Source organism: Desmodus rotundus, chromosome 4 (assembly GCF_022682495.2).
Source record: "Desmodus rotundus isolate HL8 chromosome 4, HLdesRot8A.1, whole genome shotgun sequence".
NCBI lineage: Eukaryota > Metazoa > Chordata > Mammalia > Chiroptera > Phyllostomidae > Desmodus > Desmodus rotundus.
This window is the reverse complement of record NC_071390.1, coordinates 26,326,960-26,346,385: the sequence shown is the minus strand read 5'-3', so window position 1 is coordinate 26,346,385 and position 19,426 is coordinate 26,326,960. Positions and strand designations below refer to the sequence as shown.

Here is a 19,426-nt window from a genome sequence, read left to right as displayed (position 1 = left end):
ACAAGTTCTCCCCACGTTTTGGACTTACTTGTGAACTAGTGTAATGCAAAGAAAACCCATTAGAAGGCAAAAGGTGAGCAGAGAGGACCTTCTCTGAAAACTGTCCCTGCTAAGAGGCGTGCAGGATCTCACAGGGAAACACTGTACACTCACACACACACACACAGGGCCGCTGAGAGAGGCTGCCTCTCAAAAAACCACGGGGGAGTTGGGGTGGTGCAAACTGCAAGGGGCTCAGAGGTTCAAATGAGCAAATTTCCCAGATGAGCTAAACGGCCAATTTTTCTTTCGAAACAGAGTTTGGTGGTTAGTCTAAATGACATGGGGGCTTCGTTTTTAAAGAAGTGCAGCCACTACGAGCCATGGTTAATTGCCAAGCAAAACAAACAGAAAACAAAGGGTGGACCGGAAAATGAGCACCAAGAGCACACGGGAGGAGGGGACAGAGCAAGCAAGGTGGAGAGACGGGTGAGGTGAGACTGGGCAAATACACAAAATGCCACCTCCAAGGGATGGTCCCAGTTCACTCTGCGGGTTGTTGTTTCTGTCCAGACCGCGGTCTGGGTGTGGCACAGAGTTCCCATTACTGAAGGCCCTGGGGCAGTCCTCAGGGACCATGGGTCTCTCCTGAGGGGGCTCTGAGATCTGCCTCAGCCTGGCCATGGTGTGTCGCGAAGACAGGCGTTTGGGGACCGAGGGCTTCCCCCTGGAGCGGGGCTCGTCCTGATGGGGCTGACTGGGGAGGTCTGGCTTCCGGCCCAGCGGAGGGCCCGGGAAGTCCCCAGGGGAAGGTTGTCTGGGGTGGTGCTGGAGGGGCTTTTTCAACCGAAAGGGGAGAGGGCTCATCAGATAGATGTTCCTGAGGAGCGTGCTCCTGTCCCCTCTGGGATCCAGGCGCCAGTCAGGCTGTCTGGAGGTCTGCTGCTGCTCATGCTTCCGGATGGTGGTAAAGCGGGTATATGAGGCCGGGCAGGTGCCCTTGCACTTGTTGAGGTGGTGTTTGGGGAAGTCTCCGTGAACGCTGCCACTGCTGCCCTCTCTGCTGTCACTGGAGACATTGGAGCAGTGATCGAGCTCGTCAGAGCATGTGGAGAGGGGCTCCGCCGGTGCCAGGCCCCTAAAGCCCAAGGTGGGGTCCACCATATTGCTGCACGTTGGGGAGGCATAGACCCCTCCAGGGTTCATCCCACCGATCTCCCTGGGCCGGAGCTTGGTTGACTCCAGGAGGGACTCAGCAGAGCGAGCCGAGGTCAGGCCACTCCGGGACAGCACAGGGGTGGGGGACTTGCTCAGCCTGCCGGACAGGTCTAGGGACGGCATGGACCTCGACCTCTGAATCAGCTGCTCAAAAGCTGTGATGCGGGAGGAGACAGTGTGCTTGGGGATGTGCTCCGAGCCCTCCTGGCTGGGGCCCAGCTCGCCCCTGGCCAAGGCCAGGCTGCTCCTTTCAAAGTGGGAGGCAAGATCGCGCACGCTAGAGGAGGAGGTGGATCCCAGGAAGAGGCCAGCTCGGTTGATCTGGTGCATGTCCCGGTAGAGCAAGGAGAACTGCATCCCAGCCTTTCTTGAGAGAGGACAGGGCCTCCTGGCGCTGGTGCTGTACTCCTGCAGGCTCATGGTGCTGCTGGACTTGCTGTCGTAATCCCGCCGGGAGCGCATGAGCAGGTTCTCGATGCTCCCCCCGACTTGGAGGGGGAGCCCTCTCTTGGAATCATTCAAAGAAACCGAAGTGCAGAGGTTCTCACAGCTCTGAGCCTTTTCTGATGGCAACAGGACACTCTTCTGTTCCTGCAAAAGAGCGCTGGGAGCAGAGAGCCTGGGTTTGAACTTGGAGGGAAGGATTTCTGAAATGCAGGCTTTTGCAGCAGACAGGGGTTTCTTGTGCTTACACACAGGGCCTAATGCATTGCTAGTGCTAACCGTTCGGCTATGAACTGAAGATGAAGAAATCATGTGAGCATTCCCACCTTTACGATCCACTGGAAAGCATGCAGAATAAAATAAACAGACGCATTAGGTTAAAGCTGAAAGCTGCTAAAAAACAAAGAAGGAGAGGTAACATGCTCATTTGTAATAGGATTCTTTTTTTAAAAAAATTTCCAGTTGATGTCCATAAGCAAAATAATCTATGCTGCAAAGCAGGTGCAAAGATGCAACGCAAAAATAGCCACCTTGCTAGAGTCGGGGAGAGCTAAAGCTCAGCTAATTTCTAAGAAAAGGGAATCCGAACAAAAGAATAAGAGAGCGAGAGAGAGATGCTTCAGGGAGAGCAAGGTTGGGGTTTACAGGAAAGAAAACTATTAACACCAGAAAGAAAAATGGCCGGTGAGAAACTAGCGGAAGGGACATAAGAAGGCTCGAAGGCGTGGAAGTAGACCTGAACAAGGCAAAAGTTATCCCAGGAGCTAGAGGTTCACCCACTGCCAACACCCCGATAACAGTGCGGCTGGGTGACACCCCGGTTATGGTAGACAGGCGAGGGGCCTGCAGGCTGCACTCAGTTACCTTTAGTGGATGCCGAGCTGGAGGGTCGCTTGAGCCCACTGAGGCCCTGGAGAGGGATGTCTCCACCTTCCAGGACGCTTTTATAAATCTGCCTCTCATTCTCCAAGCCACCGAGGTCCCCGGGAGCCCCATCTGATTCCCTCTTCACTGCGTGGAAGTTGGAAGAATATATACTAAGAACAATGTAATTTTAAAGGAAAGAGGGAAGAGAAAAAAAAAAGAATAGACGTTAGTATTTTTAACATTTTTCCAAAAAGCACATTTCCAGCTGAGGATAAGAAACACACTTTCTGGCTAATCAAGCACCGCCCTTTCTAAAGAATATTTTTACTTAGACACGGAGTTCGACAGACAAGGCAGGCCCAGGGGTGCCCTGAAATGCTCAGGAATCATTTCCAAACAGCAAATGTGCCCTGATTGAGATGATACTGTGTTTGTGCTTTCAAAGAATAACTGAGAAACGCTGCTGGGGGAGGGAGGGCAGGAGATGAGACTAGGAGGCGGGGTGGGGAAGGGGGAGGATAGGAGGTGTGCGGGGATGGGGCAGGGGGTGCCCAGGTGCTGCACACAAGACGGGGCAGTCGAGGACATAAGCAGAGCCTCCGACATGTTGCTGGCCAGTGTTGGCGACTTCAAGTCCATCACTTGGATTATTTTTCTGGGCTACTTTTCTTTGGCTGATGGAGCATTAAAGTCAACCACAAAAAGAGGAAACCCAGCTGTCCCGAGCCTCCAGCAAAATCAGCCACCAAGTGAAAAAGGAACCTTGGATTCTCTGGGCTTTCATTATACTAGCCACATTTTGCACCCCCTTCTTTCAAAATATATGTTCAGAACATGATGGCAGGTATAGCCTTCTTTCACTGATCTATCCCTCATTTACTTTTATCTTGTTGAAGGAAGTTCCAGGTATTTTTGCAAGTTACCACAAATCCTTTTTGGAATGAGGTGGGGCACAGGAAAAATTAAAAGCATGTATTCAATGAACCCCTCCCTTCCCCTCACCCCAGGTTTCTGCGCCCTCACGCACAGCCACCCTGACACGCGGATACACGCTCACTCAGACAGGGGAAGGGCTCTTCCCCACGGAAGCACTCAGGCTCTGCGAGGCTGCTTCTCAATGCTACCGAATTCAGTTTGCTGGTATCAATATGGACTTCTCAGCTCCAAAGATGTGAACAGCTTGGTGGAATTTCCACATCCCCATATTTTATCATGGATATTATCAAGTGCATAGAAATGCTTGAGGAGTTATAATAGAGAACTGCCACATGTTCCCCCACCCTGTTCTACAAGGCACACTGGGCTGCGTCTGCTTCGCTTTATCTCACATCTGCCCATCTCTCTCCCTTTACACATCAATCATGATGGGACTATTTTTACAGTTCATGCAGCCTCTGGGGCCCACGGTCACAGATGATGATGGCAACAGCATCTCTACACACCACGGGTGAGATGTTCTATGTGGGGACCACTGTGCCAAGTGCCCGACGATCACGCCCTCTCTAATCCTCACAAGCAAACCTACTTTTTCCTTTTCAGATGGGGGGCCCTCTGAGAGCATGGGGCCCTGGTCAACGCGGGCACAGCTCAGCAGAGAGGTAGGGCTGCAACCTGAGCCACAATGCAGAGAGCGTTTTCTCAGCCGCTGTTTTACAGAATGTTTTCCTGTAGCTGTGGAGGCTCGCACCACACAGCACGTGGGGCCTGAGGACACTCCAGCTCCACGTATATCAGAACCTGTCACCAGTGGATGTCTGGGACAAGGGGCTGTCCAGGAGTTGGAAACAGAAAAGAGGTGGAGACTCTGGTAAAACAGGCAATGTCTCCACCGCAGGGAGGTGAAGTTCGCCTGGGCCACACCGCTGGTTTTAAGGGCTTTGAGTGCCCCGTGTCAGGGGACTACCCAGGAGGCCAGGGTTCCCCCAGTCCCTTCCCCTTCTCTCAGGCCTAGGTCAGGTGACCAGATGCTTTCCCCCTTTCCTCAGCCAAGACAGAAGATCATTATGGGGATCTAAGGGAGAAGAAAGCCAGCCCCCAAAGATGAGAACAAAAGAGCACGCAGATGGAGTGAGTCTACAGAGCAGCCTTCCAGGGTGCGTCTCAGGGAGGAGAAACCTTGGGGACGGCCAGGAGGGGGCCGTCTCCCTCCCCAGGCTGTGCCGGGATTTCTAAGAGCCCACTTGACTATAGGGTCTATGAGGACACTCAGTAAATATTTGTTGAATGAATGAAGGGTCACCTTTTCTGAAAGCCAAACTGGCACACATTATCTGATTAAGGATGTGTTCTGATTTGTGGAATTATGTATTTAGAAATTCTTCCACACCCATATTAAGAACTGTATCACATTTACTGAGGGCCCCGAGCTCCTGCCATCAGTGACCACGGAGTCATCGGAATGGTGGGGAGAAGAGGACTGCAGGGACTCGGGGTGGCCCAGACCTAGGCTAGCTGTCCTTCCTGGTGTCCAGGCCCCTGCCTGGGTGTCCAACTCCCACCCCTTGAGACAAAAAGCCTTGGCTCTCCCAGGCTCCGGGGCCAGGCCCAGGGACAAGGCCTGTCACCCACCCACACAGCTTTGGGCTCTCCTGCTTCTGCCTGCAGGGACTTCCCAGATGTCCCCAGTTCTGATTGACAAAAGCCATCAATTCTAGTTAGAGGCCTGGAGGACCCCTAAAGGTGACTTGCAAGATTGTGGCACTCTATACCAATTTAAACAAATGTAAGCTCATCTAAACTGGCTTTCACTTAGAATATCCTAATTAAAAATAAATCTGCCTCTTCCCTAAACCTCCATTCTACAGTCCACCCTCTTCCTTTTGGTTGCGTTTTCTGGTCTCGTCCTTCGGCTTGACCCCATGCTTCTCCTTTCTGTACATCCCAACTGCAAAAAGACCCATGTGTAATGTCTTTTAGTCTTCTAACCAACGGCTGTGGTGACTGAGGGTGCTTTTGTGAGGGAGGAGTCTCCAAAGCCCTGGTGTGGGGCGACCAGACTTCCCAAAGCATCAAGTGACTCTGATGGTGGCTTCTATCCTGCTGTCCTTTCAACTGCCTCAGCCTCGGGCAGGACATCCAACCAGTCTGCCCTGGCTCCTCCTGACTTCTCGGCCGTAACACGGCTGCTGACCTCACCTCCTCTCCCTCCTCAGCTGTCAGAACTCACCCACCCACCCCCATCAGTCACCCCACTTTCTGGCTTTATTCCACCCATTATCACCATTTTTTCCCTGCTTCCCCACCAGAATGGCAAACCGGCCCTCAGGAAACCTCTCAGATTGGATTTGCTTGGCCAATTGTTTTCTTTCTGATACCAAAGCCAACATGCTTTTTCCAGATGTGGGACACTTTGCAGCTTGTTTAAAAACAATATCTAAAAGCTCTGGTACAGTGTTGTTTTTGTTTTTTGCTTGTTTGTTTGTTTTTACAATAAATGTATCCTCTTCAACGGATCTCCTAATTGGAAAGGCAGACATCATTTGTCCACTGCACCAATAGGGGAAACTGAGGACCAGAGTGGAGAAGGCATTTGTCATTGGTCACAGAGCTGTTGGATGTTTGCTGTGTACAAATAGATCAGAGAGGATGAGAAAAGTGGCCTCAGGCCACCTGGAGAAAGACATTGATTACTTAACAAAACAAGTCAAGTTCGGAAGCTCAGCTCACAGCAGCTTGGGCTGAGGAAGAGCAGCCAGGAGGAGGCGGGGAAGAGAACTTACCCCTGGCTAAGACGCAGAGCTGGCTGAGGAGTTTCCAGGGGATTCAACAAAAACACACTCACTCGAAGAATAAAGTGAGAGAACAGAGCAATCATTTTAGGGCCAAATGTTCCCAGTTGTGCTGACTGACGGCTCTGGAAGACGCGGGCAGGGTCCTGGCAGCTGGGATCCCAGCCAGATTCCAACAAGGAATGAGGGTCAGTCGAGGCAAAGCCGCTCCTTTTAAAGACTGGGAAACAGTTTCTCTCAGTCACCACTCCCTTCATCTGCAAAACCACTAGGTGTGGTGAGACTGCCCTAAACATTCACCTTCCAATCTGTTGTCTATGGGGACCTTTCTGCTGACCTCCAGACAACATACATTCAACTGCCTTCTAGGCAGCTCCACTTCCATGTTCCTTGGGCATCTTAAACCCAACAGGTACCAAACTAAACCCAGCTCTGTTCCTCCACCTCCCATCTCCCAAGCCAGGAAGCCCAGAAAATCAACCCCCTTACCCACCTCCTTGCTCCCCAAACCTAGTCAGTCACCAAGTCCTGCTTACCCCCTGTCCTTGACCCAGCTCACCTTAACCCTTCCTCCTCCGCCTCCTGGTCACCACCTTACCTCTGCAGTAAGCACACGGTCACGCCCCCCAGTCTCCAGCCCTGTTTCCCTCCAACTATTTTTACAAACCACTGCCAGTGACAGTTCTAGAAAAGATCTCACCTTGTCATTCCACTGCTCATTTTATTCATTTAACAAGTATTTATTGAGCACCTACTACATGTCAAACACTCTCCTGAGTGGAGAATCAACAAGGAACAAACCAGACAAAGGAATTCCAGTGTCACGGAATTCACTGTTCAAAACCATTTGGTATTTTCAGGAAGAAACCAAAATGTAACTGTGGCTATGGGGCGGGGGCGGGGCTGGGGCTGGGGGGGCGGCTGCATTGTCTAGCCTTTTGTACTGCACGACAAAAATTTACTTTTTCTACTTGTAATGTCACGTTATTATTATTCAAGTTTTATTTGCTGCTCCTCTATAAAGCCCACCTCTCCTCCTCCACAAAACGGCTAGTTCCCCCTGGGGCCCCACCATTGCGGGTGCTGTGCTGGATGCTGGTCGCTGTTCACACGCCTGTCTCCCCACTACATTCGAATTTTTCCCTTGAGGGCGGGCAGTTTATCTGATTAATCTTTGCATGACTGGTGCCTACCCTGTTGTTGAGTAAATATTAACAGAATAAATGATTCCATAAAATTAAATGCCTAAATGCATATACATTTATGGCATAGTTTTAAGCCTTGGGAAGTTCTTAATGTTTCATCAAGTTCTTCAAGTAATGATTTGTGTTTTGAGTTTCAGTTAGATTAAGGGAAAAAGTGTTTTTTTCTGGTGTACCATTCATTACCACTTAGGAAAATAGCAGCTTCTTGAGTACCACCTGCTGGCCACATAGAGTAGAGCTTTTTGGCTGGGCAAAGAACGTATTAGTGCTAATCAACACTAAGCAACGATGAAAATGAGTAGGCTGCACCGTTGATTTGTAGACCTGGCTCACGCTACAGATGTAAAACATTGGACACACACTGTGATCGCAACTATAAAAATGCATTTTTTGAGAGGAAGGACTGGTAGTTATATTAGGACATTAGGACAAAGGGTGAATTTCTTCCTTGCTGTTCCCACATTCTTTTAATAGCCATTCACGACTCCTCTTTCTTCACTCCTTGGGTTACGTCAAATCTTGCCAATGTTTCTTTTAACAGTTCGTTACTGTCTGAGCGAAAGGGGCCGGGTTCAGTCCACAAGTTGCCTACCTGGGTGCTGAGCAAGTTGGACTCTAGTTAATTAGACCTAGAGATGCCTTCGTTTATCCAGCAAACATCATCGTGCACTTCCCGATGTGTCGGGCACTGCACGTAAGCTGGCTCCTCACCAATTCCGAATACAGAAAAACCTTACTCATTCGAACAAACTGGGAGAAAACCAAGCTCGAGTTACTGATAAATCCCCAAATGGGAGAATAGCAGGAGGAAAAAATATCTCCTCTATTCCTGCCAAATATTTCACGTGATCTAGGCTAAGGCTGAAAAAACAGAGGTCTTTGGGACCTATTTCGGTCGCGTAAACAAGCGTGCTTGGGAAATTGAAACATCAAATACCTTTATGTACACAGGTACTCAGTCTGACAGCAATCTGCTCTTTAAGCAGTATGCCTTAGTCTCCTTCTATCCTGACAACACAATATCACAAACAGTTGCCTAAATTGCCTTTTTTTCACTCAAAAGACAATAAATTATAGTGTGCTTTCCATTAATTTATACCCAATTTTGAATCAGTACAGTACAGATGAGAGTGTACGGCCAACACCAGTCCCCTGCCCTCAAAGTTCACGGCCGCTAGTCTGATAGGATTAGAATGGTTCTGCCACACACCAGCTGTGGCGCCTTGGGCACTGCCCTGCCTGTTTCCTCACCCATCAAACGAGGATTAAAGATAACAACTGATCCTGGAGTGCGGAGGGGACTAAATGAGGTGAATCACGTCAGGTGCCAAGCATAGGGCCTGGCTCATAGTAAATAAATCATTAAAGTCACCACTTCCTTCAAGACCTGTGTGCCTGACTCTGACAGCTCGTGGGCTCTGCTTTCTTTTCTTTTAATCTGTACGGTCTACTTCAATCGCTTGCTACTTTGCCTTCTTATTTACTAGCATTCATTTTGTGTGTGTGTGTTTTACCCCCCCAAACTATTAAAGCATATTTCTTACCTTCCTATTATAATACCCAGCATAGTGCCTCAGATCCAGCAGAGCTGAGCAATTCGATGAGCTGGCCACCTGCAACAGGTGCATTTTTTGTCCTGGGCATGTCAGGGAGATGGGGGTGGGAGGTGGAGAGGAGAGACCAGGCAGCGGGGCTAACCTGATATCATCCTGGAAATGCCAGGCATCGGGCAGTCAGGACCGAAAAAGTGTCAAGCTTTGTCACTGACAAACAGGTGACCTCGAGGATCAGGGAGAGTTTGTTTGGAGCCTTGGCCTTGAAGAAGCCCTTTATCTACAGACAGCCTAAGGTTACCTGGTGGGCTTTGCCCCTGACAGCACGTCTCTGGGACCTTAGAAGGCCTGTGACCTGTCATTCTTGGAGCTGAGGGCATAGTTCAACTAGCTCCTTAACACAGAGTAAGCCCCACAGCCCAAAGTGGAGGGAGAAGGGGGCAGTCCTGATGACACAGGACTCTGGTAGAGAATGCTGGACTGCGGCTCCTCTCTGTCGTACTGGTGGCCTGACCACCAACCCCACGGTGAGTGCAGAGACTTTACACTCAACCTTCTCTAGATGGAACTGTCCTTTACGACAGGAAGCATTCCCCCAGCTGCTGCCCTAACACATCATCTCAACTGCATCTGACACTCTGGGGTATGTTAATCAAAATCATTAATACACATATTTATAGAAGAAACACTCACAGAATAGATCCGGTTAGAGATTTGGTCACTACCCTAAAAGGATTAAGGTGTTTTCCCAATTTTCCAATGAACTCCTCCAGCCCTAGCTGATTGACTTTCTAATGGAACTACTCTTCAAAATGCCCAAGTGACCATAAAGTTTTCCACAAATATGCACCAACTCAGCATCAGATCAAGTCAGGCTTCTATGTGAGCAGGTGAATTTTGCTCACTGCGGAATTGCCCAACCCAAATGGAGCAGGTAATAGTTGTGCCTCCCTTCCTGCCACAGTTTGAAGAATACGCCACAGATCCAATGGTGGTAAGATGAGGAGCTGCTCTGACCAGAGCAACCTCCCAGATCCGTGGGGTGCACCAGGCACGATGGAGATGCAGCCCTTGCTCTCAGGAGTTTAGGATTCCTTAGCAGTCATAAAAACGCAGCAACATAATTCAGGTGCACGACAGAAGTAGTGTCACAGAGGTATTAACGTGAGATTGGGTGCCATAGGCTCAGCGAGGGTCTTCTTGGACAAGCTAAAATGCTTGTTATTTACCCTGTGTGCAGGGCGGGGCAGGCAGCACTGAGCCACTTCCAGCTGGGACGGCAGCGGTGTGGCAAAGTTCTGAGACAGGCAATCTGGTAGAGAATGCAGGGAGGTTAGGGGGTAGTTTGGGGGATGATTTGGAGGAAAGGATGCAGGATGGTTTGGGGAAGGTTGCCCCATGAAGATGTGAGTGAGGTGTGCACATGTCACCCAGGGAGAATCCTAAGAATTGGCATGGGGAAATAAAGCCACATCTCTGAGAATCAGACAAGGGAGCACCTCTCGGCCCCATCTTTCCCTGTGACAGGTCCTTACACATTCGCATACCTCTCCCCACAAGAATCAACAAATGAGGTAAACTTTGATCCTAAACTCAGGCTGATAACACTCATGTTCTAAAAGTAAAGATGACAACTCGGGAAAACTTGTCAAAGTTAACATGAAACATCACAAAATTAATTTGGAAGAGGAGGAGGAAACAGAAGAAAAAAAATCGAAGACTAGAATTGAATTGCTACTTATCACCAAACCATACATCATTCAAAGCCACTAGACTGCTTCAAATAAAACACACTAGGATCCAAAACACAAGCTCCTTCCCATTTTTGACATTTCATACATTAAGTCATGTAATCAAAGTGGCAACTTACTATCCAGGAGGCTCTGAAGAAATTTCCGGAGTGGGGCTGACCGCTGAGCTCTGTAAATGTCAAAAACAAAAAAATAGAGAGAGAGAGTATATGATTTATTTTGACTCAGATGTTTCAAGCCAAGGGGAAAGAGAGAAGTCCCTTCCCTTTGCTAACTTAGACAGGGACCCCTGGGAGAAGGGAAGCCCTGCAGGAAGGGACTCAGTGCTGGTGGGGGTGGTGCCTTTTCCTTGGGAGGATGCTTTCTGGGCAAGGGGGTGTTCTCATTGTCTCTGGTCTTTTGCCCCAGTGGCTGCAGCCAAGGCTCTCTGGGTGGGTCCGGGGATGGCCTCCTGCCTTGCTTGTACTTTCGGCCATGGGCCCCCTGGGGGGACGGGCCCACGATTTGGCCGGCATGCATTAGCGGCATGGACAGCACACCCTACGCCAGTGCACCCCAACCTTCAGACACCCCTGCCAACCCACCAGACTCCTTCATGCACCCCAGATGCCACATCCAGAGAGAGCCACCCAAAACTTCAGGTACAGAATACACTGGGTTTGGACCATTGGTTTGCCCCTGTAGATTTAGAAGTGTGAAAAGGGGGGAAAAATGCAGTTTTACAAAAGCTACTAATGACCATCTCAGCCTCAGTGGGGAACATTTCATAAGATTACATGCCTCTATGCAAAAGGAAGAAAACAACTAGGAACTACATGCAGAGAAAAAGCAATATAATTGTGTAGCTTAGGGATTCTGTTGTCTCGTAGAGAAAAACGCAGAGGATTCAATATACGTGCATTTAAAAATAGTGTGGTAGTTGAATAAATCAGTGAAAAAGTTAACTTTTAAAGAAACTCCTATCTCTGATAATGACCATTACAAGGAAAACAAAGTATCTGGGGGAGAGAAATCTGAGGCAAGGAGAGAAAGAGAAACACCAGGAAAAAGGAAAGGGAGAAATGGAAAGAGGGAGGTGACAGGAGAGAGGTCGCCCCTTCGTCAGGAGCTCAGCCACCTGGCCCCCTTCCTGCTGGGTCCTGTCATTTCTGAGGGCACCTCTGCCCCAGAAGGACAGCTCCCTCTGCTCCCCACTACTCCTCAGAGGAGGCACCCCTCCTACCTCCACATTCATCCATCCAGCCCTTTGCCTGCCTGGTCTCTCCTGCCTACTCTCTCTTCCTGAATCTGACCTTTGACGTCTGCCCCATTCTGGGTCTTCACCCATCTCTGTGGACAATGCCCAGGTCTCCGTGTTGAAAAGCTTTTTGCATGACCCTGCCAAGTCCTCTGGGAACACCCCCACCTTCCTTCCATGACCACGTGTTTTCAATCAGTGCGGTACCCCTGGGGGTTCTCCTGGTTCCTCACCACATACTCCAGCCCCCATCCACACTCAACCAGCAATTTCCAAAGTTTTTAGAAACCTCCTGGTTATCAAAACCATTGGCCTTTCCCCAGAGCCTATTTTTGGGACCTCTCTGGAGCTCTGGGTGGTTCTCCCCCTCTCTTCTCACTCCACCACTCGTTTCTCCTCCCACATCTCAGAACTGTTCTCTGCCTGACCTTCCCCGTGTCCTCCCAGTCCTTCATCAACATCCTTCAGGAACTCATACCTGAGTTCCACCCTCTAGGATCTCAGCTACCTCTGAGAGTCTGCCTTGACTTCCCATAACCCCTCCCTCCCTTCTGGCACTTACAGCCCCTCCCATGCACTTAGCTCCTAGCAGGCACTGCTGTGTGCTGCTGGAGCTCTTCTATTTGAAAGGGCGACTCAGCTGTCATGTTTCTGAAGGCAAAGCCCATTTTTTGGTGCTGAATTAGAACTTCCATCAGCATATCTCATATGTATTAGGGACTAATAGGCAGCAGGTAACTGAACCAATGGGAAGATGATTCATTTATGCATCAAACTCTTTGTGCCCATCTTGCCCCAGGGAAGGAGGCCAGGTACTGGAAACCATCTGGACCCTCAGGGGATCGCAGTGAGGTCACTTCTCTAGTGGCCTTCCATCCTCACACGTGTTACAGAACCACTCATTATCTGGACTACTTTGAGTCCCCCCACCCACCTTGCCACAACTCACTTTAGGACACCCCTGCAGCCACAGCTGTCAACTCTAGCACTAACTCAGACCTTCAACCCCACGCTGGCTCCAGCTGGCTCCACCCTGGCTGGGAACAGCCCCCTGCTCCCGCCTGAGACATCTGTCTTGGCTGCATGCACTGTGGCTCGGGTGTTGTGCCTCCTCGCAGATCTGAAGGGCGCCTGGGCCTGATGCTGGCCCCCTAGCTTCCTCACCCTTTGCTGACTCTGACTTCTGAACCCCAACTCCCCCGATCTGTTAGCGGTTCCCTGGCCCCGATTCCAGGCTCCCTCATCCCCAATGCAGCTGTGACCCCTGCTTCCCTCACCCTGTACCTGGGTTAAGTCTGGCACTCAAGTGACTTTTGGTACTCAAGTCACTCACGCTGGTGGTTTGACCCTCCTTCCTTGTCTTAGTTCTGAAGTTGACCACAATCCACTCACAATTTCCGCATTTCCTGCCACAGTCTGGGGGTCTTTCCAGCCTCTCTACCAGTGTCTGCATGCCTTTGTATTTGCCGTAAAGACTCCCTTTCCCCTTGTAAGGGCCTCTCTTGTGTTTTCAGGGAGCCCTAGGAGCAGTTCTGCAAACACTGGGCTGTGTTTCTTCCCCCTGGGAACCCATTTACCTTGGATTCTCTCTCTTTCTGACCTACCCCTTAATAAACCACGTTTTGACATAGCTCCATTTAAAAAGTCAGTGCCGGTTGGGTTTCAAACGCTTGTTTGTGGCCAGGCGGTCTGGCCTCTGGGGTGTATTTTTTCATTGAGAACTCTCTGACCTTTTAAATCACAAATACGACTGCTCTGACAAAGCCGTGCACAGACGAGGCACTCGACACACACTGCTACACTTTTACAACGATCTCCCAGGGCTGCAAAAATGACAACTGCCAGACAGTGGCTCCCTGAAAATTCAGAGAAGGCATTCCCAGGCAAAAGAAGGGAAGTTAGAGGGCCACCCCTGAAAGCAGAGGAAGAGGAGGAGCAGTTTAAATCACCAGCCACCCATGAATATGTGGAAAAAACCCTTTAAGGAAGATGCCAAGGTCAAAAGAAATCGAAGCAAAAATGAAGGAGGGGGAAAGGAATGCAAAGCGGGAGTCAGGAAGCCATGCAGCTTTAACGTAACCAGCATAACCAGCGTAACCACTCCGCACCTTCCCTACAGCGGAAACCGAAAACCAAAAACCACAGAGCTGAGGAAACAGAACAGAGCTGGGACAGGGACCGATGGCATGAGAAAAACTCAGAAATACCTGTGACAGGTCTGCACTGGGTGCTTTATTAAGCGTCTCCATTTTTTCTACATCTGCCTCTAACTCTGTTTGGCAGAGGTTGAGATCTTTTTCTAGGTTAGTCTGGTTCAAGAAAGAAAAGATGGGAAAGAATGTTTTAGTGTAGAGGAAAGGCAGAGAGAATGGAAGGTTAAGTTTGAAAAGTGAACTTTTCAGTGTTATATTTTAATAAGGCAGAGATGGCATGGTTAAAACACAGGAGCTCACTGGAAATTACTTAACGCCATGAGGACAGAGAATGCAGCTTTAGGCACAGAAAGTCTAAATCCTGAAGTAATCTGAGCTTCAAAACTCTATTCTACTTCCTAAAGAGAACTACAAATACGACAAAAACCTACCTTTAAGGAAATACCTACTTTCTCTCTTTTCAGAGTAGGGTGACTGTGACAAATACTACATGTCAGAAGAATAAGTCATTGCTTAAATTAAAAAAAAAAAAGCAAACCTCTAACCATTAGTATAAGTCTTAGAGACTGTTAAATAGATTTATCACCAAGCCAAAAAAAAAAGTTATCAATTTAAAGTAAAAGTGATTTAAGAAAACAAAGAAAAACCCCACAGCACACACACACTAACCAGGTTAGAGAACACACACACAGCCCACGGAGGAGGCGCGGAATTACCTTTCTATCCTCTCTAGGAAGGATAGAGCAGTCTCCAGGAGTATAATCCCATATCTTTTTGGGAGGCTGATGGGAAGCAGAGGAGGAAATGAAGAAATGAGCATAAAGACATAAAGACAAACATGGAGACTGGCTCAAACCAGGAGGGGCACACGGGGGAGCTGCCGACACAGAGAGGGGGACCGAAAGCAACGGGGTGGGCACAGGCTGGGACGCTCGTTTCTATGCCTCTGTCTCAAGAGTAAATCTTTGTTGGAGTCCAAATATTGAAAACTTAAAAGAAGACACACACACAAAAAATAACAAAAGCATTAACATCAATTTACACTGAAACAGAAACTTTAAAATTCCTTATTGCTCCTTTCAAACTGAGATTGACACCGAGGTTCTACATTTTCAAAGCAGTCTTCTCCATTGCAAAATCCATTCTTTGTTAATAAATGTGTGAGTTTGGAGATCTGGCCAGTGGAGGGTACACTGAACTGCATGCGTTGTCTGTGGTCTGTGGCAACGATATCCATGCACACAAAGGTGTAGAATTTTGCACTGTGTGTCTATACAATTTTTAACATCTTTCACTGTTTACTAGACTTTGTTAACATGCTAGTGGCAGAGCCATGCCTTCCATGTGCCTTAGAGAACAGAGTTTATACTATGAATTTAAATAGCGGACTGTAAGGTTATCTTTGTTTTCTCCTTTAACTCTTCAAGATAGAATTGGGTGCATTCCTACAACAGAAACCTGCCAGAATTTCTATAAGTTTAGTGAGGGAGGGGTTGGAAGGGTAGGACGCCTGGAAGTTACAAGCCAATTTTAACTCTCCTCCTCCCCGTCCATCTTGCACTGCCTATTTAGACTTGAAATTTCTTATACGGTGACTTCAGAGGCGATGGGATCATTAACACCTCCTGGAATTTTGTGCAGATTTCATTATAACCAACTATGGAAGCATTCAAATTGGTTTACATTGTGACATTTTGCCCTGAGCTTACTTACAAAAATCACATCAATTTCTGTAGAAGTCAGAGGGAAAAAAAGAAGGAAAAAAAAAGGCTAACACTCAGGCTCTTTGTAATGAATTTGCAAATGAAAAGTAATCTGATTTCAAGATGCATTCACCACTGACAGCAACAGACCGGTAATGTGATCTCTGTGGCTATAAAGTGCTATTTACAACCATCAGTCTTCTTTAAGCACTTTGTACAAGTCACAGATTGTTCATATGGGGAAGGAGACATTCTAAAGCCACTGATGGCATCCCTACTCATTTCTTTACTGGAAAAAAAAAAAAGACAGTGCTTACAAATTACATTGGTTTTAAATAACCTTCCCCAAAATGGTCCCTGGCATCTTGAATGATTTGATACTCTACAACAACCTATTAGAGCTAAAAGGTATTACAGTCAGGATCTTGCTGAAATTTCAGCTTGTTCGGGGTGGCTTTCAGTGAAGGGGCTGAAGAAGCAGGGAGTCTAGAGTGAATGCCTAGCTTCAAAGTTCTGGCAGGCTTTCCTCTCTCTGGAGAGAGGGGTCCTGAGTTGGTAGGGAATAAAAAATAGAAATGATGATCCACAGGCTTTTGCTTCTGAATGACTGAAAACATTCAAAAACAACTTTCATGGTGTATGCCACTTTTTATTTATGTCTCCTTACTCTTTTATGGCCCATAGTGTCTGGGGTAGGAGAGAAGAAAAGAAGAACAAATTTCTCCCTACCGTGCCTTCTCACCAAATGCTGGGAGTAACATCTAGTCCATAAGCTTGGTTCAACAAGGTAACAAGCCCACTCTTAGAATGCCTTAGACCGGAAGGAACCATTCATCGCAACACGGTTCCTCAGGATAGACTCCGATTAAGTTACTATAGTAAGTCTTCAAAAGCATTATCTTTTATTACTTTAAAAGACCGACAGAGAGGAGAGTGGGAGGTAGAGAGATCTAATATATGGTGGCAGAAGATGGTTTGACTTTGGGTGGTGGGAACACAGGGCAATATACTCATTAGTACCATAGAAATGTGTGTTTGAAACCTATTGGACCCTATTAACTAATGCCACCCCAGTAAATTTAATAAAAATTTCAGAGAATATAGAAGACCTACACAAAAGTCCCATACTGCAGAATATTATTAGGCTGAGCACTAAATTTGCTGGAATTTCTAACTCTCATTTAAAAAAAAAGTAGCAGTCCCATTTAAGAAGGACTCTAAGGTTTATGCCAGCAACACTCATGGCTTTAGAAAAAGTGACATTTTTGGAAAAGCATCTCTTTAAATAATTAAGAGGCAGTTAGAACAGGGTAGGGATACAAATGACAGCGAGGCCCCAATATCCAGATGGACTGTGTTCCCAACATTTGTTTGGATCGGCTGTGTGGTGGTCAGACCACAGTTCCCAGTAGAAACAGTATTAATTTACCAATCTCTTCACAGAGACTATTTAATGTATGCTGGGACTGAAATACTGTCTGTTGCTGGCAAAAATAGAATTATTTGCAATGACAGATTTAGTAAAGCAAACCAAACACAATTAATTAGAAAAAGCTGTTTCATAATGTTTCCTAAAAGCTAATATTTAAGATAGAACTAATTTAGTTACTTGGCCAATGAGGACACAGTAAGAAACTACGGATTTTGAATGGGACTTGAAAAACCAATAGCACAAACTCTTGCTTATACGTGATTTAAAGTTAATAGCTTTTGTTTTCCTGGTGGAAATTTAGAATTATTATGTATACCAATCGTGGTCTTTTGGGGGGAGAGGGTAGGAACTATATATCAAAAGGTTTGTCTGTGAGATAATTGAACAGGTTTTAAGAAAAAGAAGAAGAGGAGAAGGGTTAGAATACTATTAAATATTTGCATGTGGAAAAGATTGCCTGAGGTAGACCCCATTGATGTCTGAATGGTAACAGCACAGAGAAAAAAAGGAGAGAAAGGAGGAGTGAGGTGTGTGTATCAAAGCTTTGGGAAGGGGGGAGTTGGTGCACACTTTGGGTTAGACACTTCCCTCTGCACTGGTCACTAGGTGGCGCTGTTCACCCAGGACAGCTTAGCTATTGGGACACAGTGTCTATGGCGGGGACTGGGAGAGAGGAATGTCTCTTGCTACAGGCAGGATATTTGCAAGTCAGGTGCTCCTAACTCAGAATGTGTGAACTTTGAAACAAAGTTCAGCATTGCTAAATCAATTTAGCAGTTCCAGAGACCAGCTTAATTTGCCTTTGTCTTCATCTTAATAAAAATACACACCATGGAATTTAACATTTTACGAAACTGTAAGGATATAATTCCTGCCTGAAGACCTAACTTTCATACCAAACCACAGCGATTCAAATACTGAATTTAATGCTTAAAGTCTCATACAAACATCTAATAAAATGTTTTATTTTTATTCACTTAATCCTTCTACTTGTAAATTCTTTTTGCAGTTGTAATAATTAAGATTTAAAGTAACTGGAATTTTAAAGTCAGTTTACAGTCATTTCCAGTGGAAAAATGAGCTCAATTCTCACTTCTGTTTGATACTAAGAAAACCCTCCTTTAAGTGCCAAAAATCAATTTGGACCAAAGCCAACATCAGGGGGAAAATGCAGAATATTGTTAGACTGAGCACTAAATTTGCTGGAATTCCTAACTCTCATTTCAAATTTTGGGAACTTCTATCCTAACTCACAGAGATCAGTCCCTAAATGTCACCTGAAATGGGGTTGTGTTTGTGGGTCAGATCTGCACGGAGAGACCTTTGTGGCTGGATTTGGCACTTCCCTTGCACCTGTGCTTCCAAAAGTTCTATCTAACACGTGAGAATGCTGGTCTGCTCTGTGTGTAATGCATTTTCCTGCTTGTCTTCAGTATGCCAGAAAGACTGGTCAAGAAACTAAACCAATGGCCAATATAATGCCATCCACGGCTGGTGATATTTGTTGCTAGTGGTGGGAGGTCCTAAGACAAGCAAGGATTTAGTCATGTTCCTCTGGGATCTCTGGCAAGAAATACTTGCAGAGCTCACTGTCCTTTCTTGGCGAAGTTAAGCAATGGAAAGCTTACAGGTTGTGGTGAGAGGAGACAATCCCACCAGGGACAACCAACATGGTGCTCTCCACTCCCTGAATGCCTTACAAATAGATCTGATTCTTTAGCAGTGACAATGCATCAACAGCATTATTTTCAAAAATGTCTATAACCACTGAGGCTATTAAACTTACCGGTTTCCCAAACTCCAATTCCGAAAAGAATTTATACCAAGGTTCATTCTTTAAATCTATCTCTTCTGGGCTTAAATCCCGACTCTATAGGGGTTGGTGATAGGGAAATGAAAGAGAGAGAAGGATAACATTATGCAAAGATTACATAGGAACAGGCCAGTAGAGATGCAGTGGTTTCCAGCTATATACAGCAACTGCGTTCAATCGCAGCAATCATCCATTTTTACTGACATCGGCAAAATCACGGAGCTAAAACAGGCGGGGAAGGATGTGTTTATAGAGATGGGGACATTGAGCTAGGGAGCAGGGAGCGAATCCCTCTCAGTCCTAAGGCAGAAGACAGACGGACTGTTGATGGAGAACTCCGCAC

The 19,426-nt window shown here is 47.2% G+C and overlaps 1 protein-coding gene across 50 annotated transcripts in view; it reads right to left on the bottom strand.

Moving 5' to 3' along the window:
* The window catches only part of SORBS1 (sorbin and SH3 domain containing 1), a 221,408-nt gene that overhangs the window by 38,710 nt on the left and 163,272 nt on the right, over positions 1-19,426 (bottom strand). For 29 of the 50 annotated variants that reach the window (XM_045197526.2, XM_071221176.1, XM_071221186.1 and 26 more), the window contains 5 exons: positions 19,057-19,140; positions 14,852-14,917; positions 14,190-14,291; positions 10,865-10,914; positions 2,506-2,678 (listed from right to left, as the gene is read on the bottom strand). In XM_045197526.2, the coding sequence (XP_045053461.2) occupies positions 2,506-2,678; positions 10,865-10,914; positions 14,190-14,291; positions 14,852-14,917; positions 19,057-19,140 (475 nt within the window). The remainder of the gene's footprint in view (positions 1-2,505; positions 2,679-10,864; positions 10,915-14,189; positions 14,292-14,851; positions 14,918-19,056; positions 19,141-19,426) is intronic. The other 21 variants (XM_071221178.1, XM_071221197.1, XM_071221199.1 and 18 more) reach the window with 4 other exon arrangements.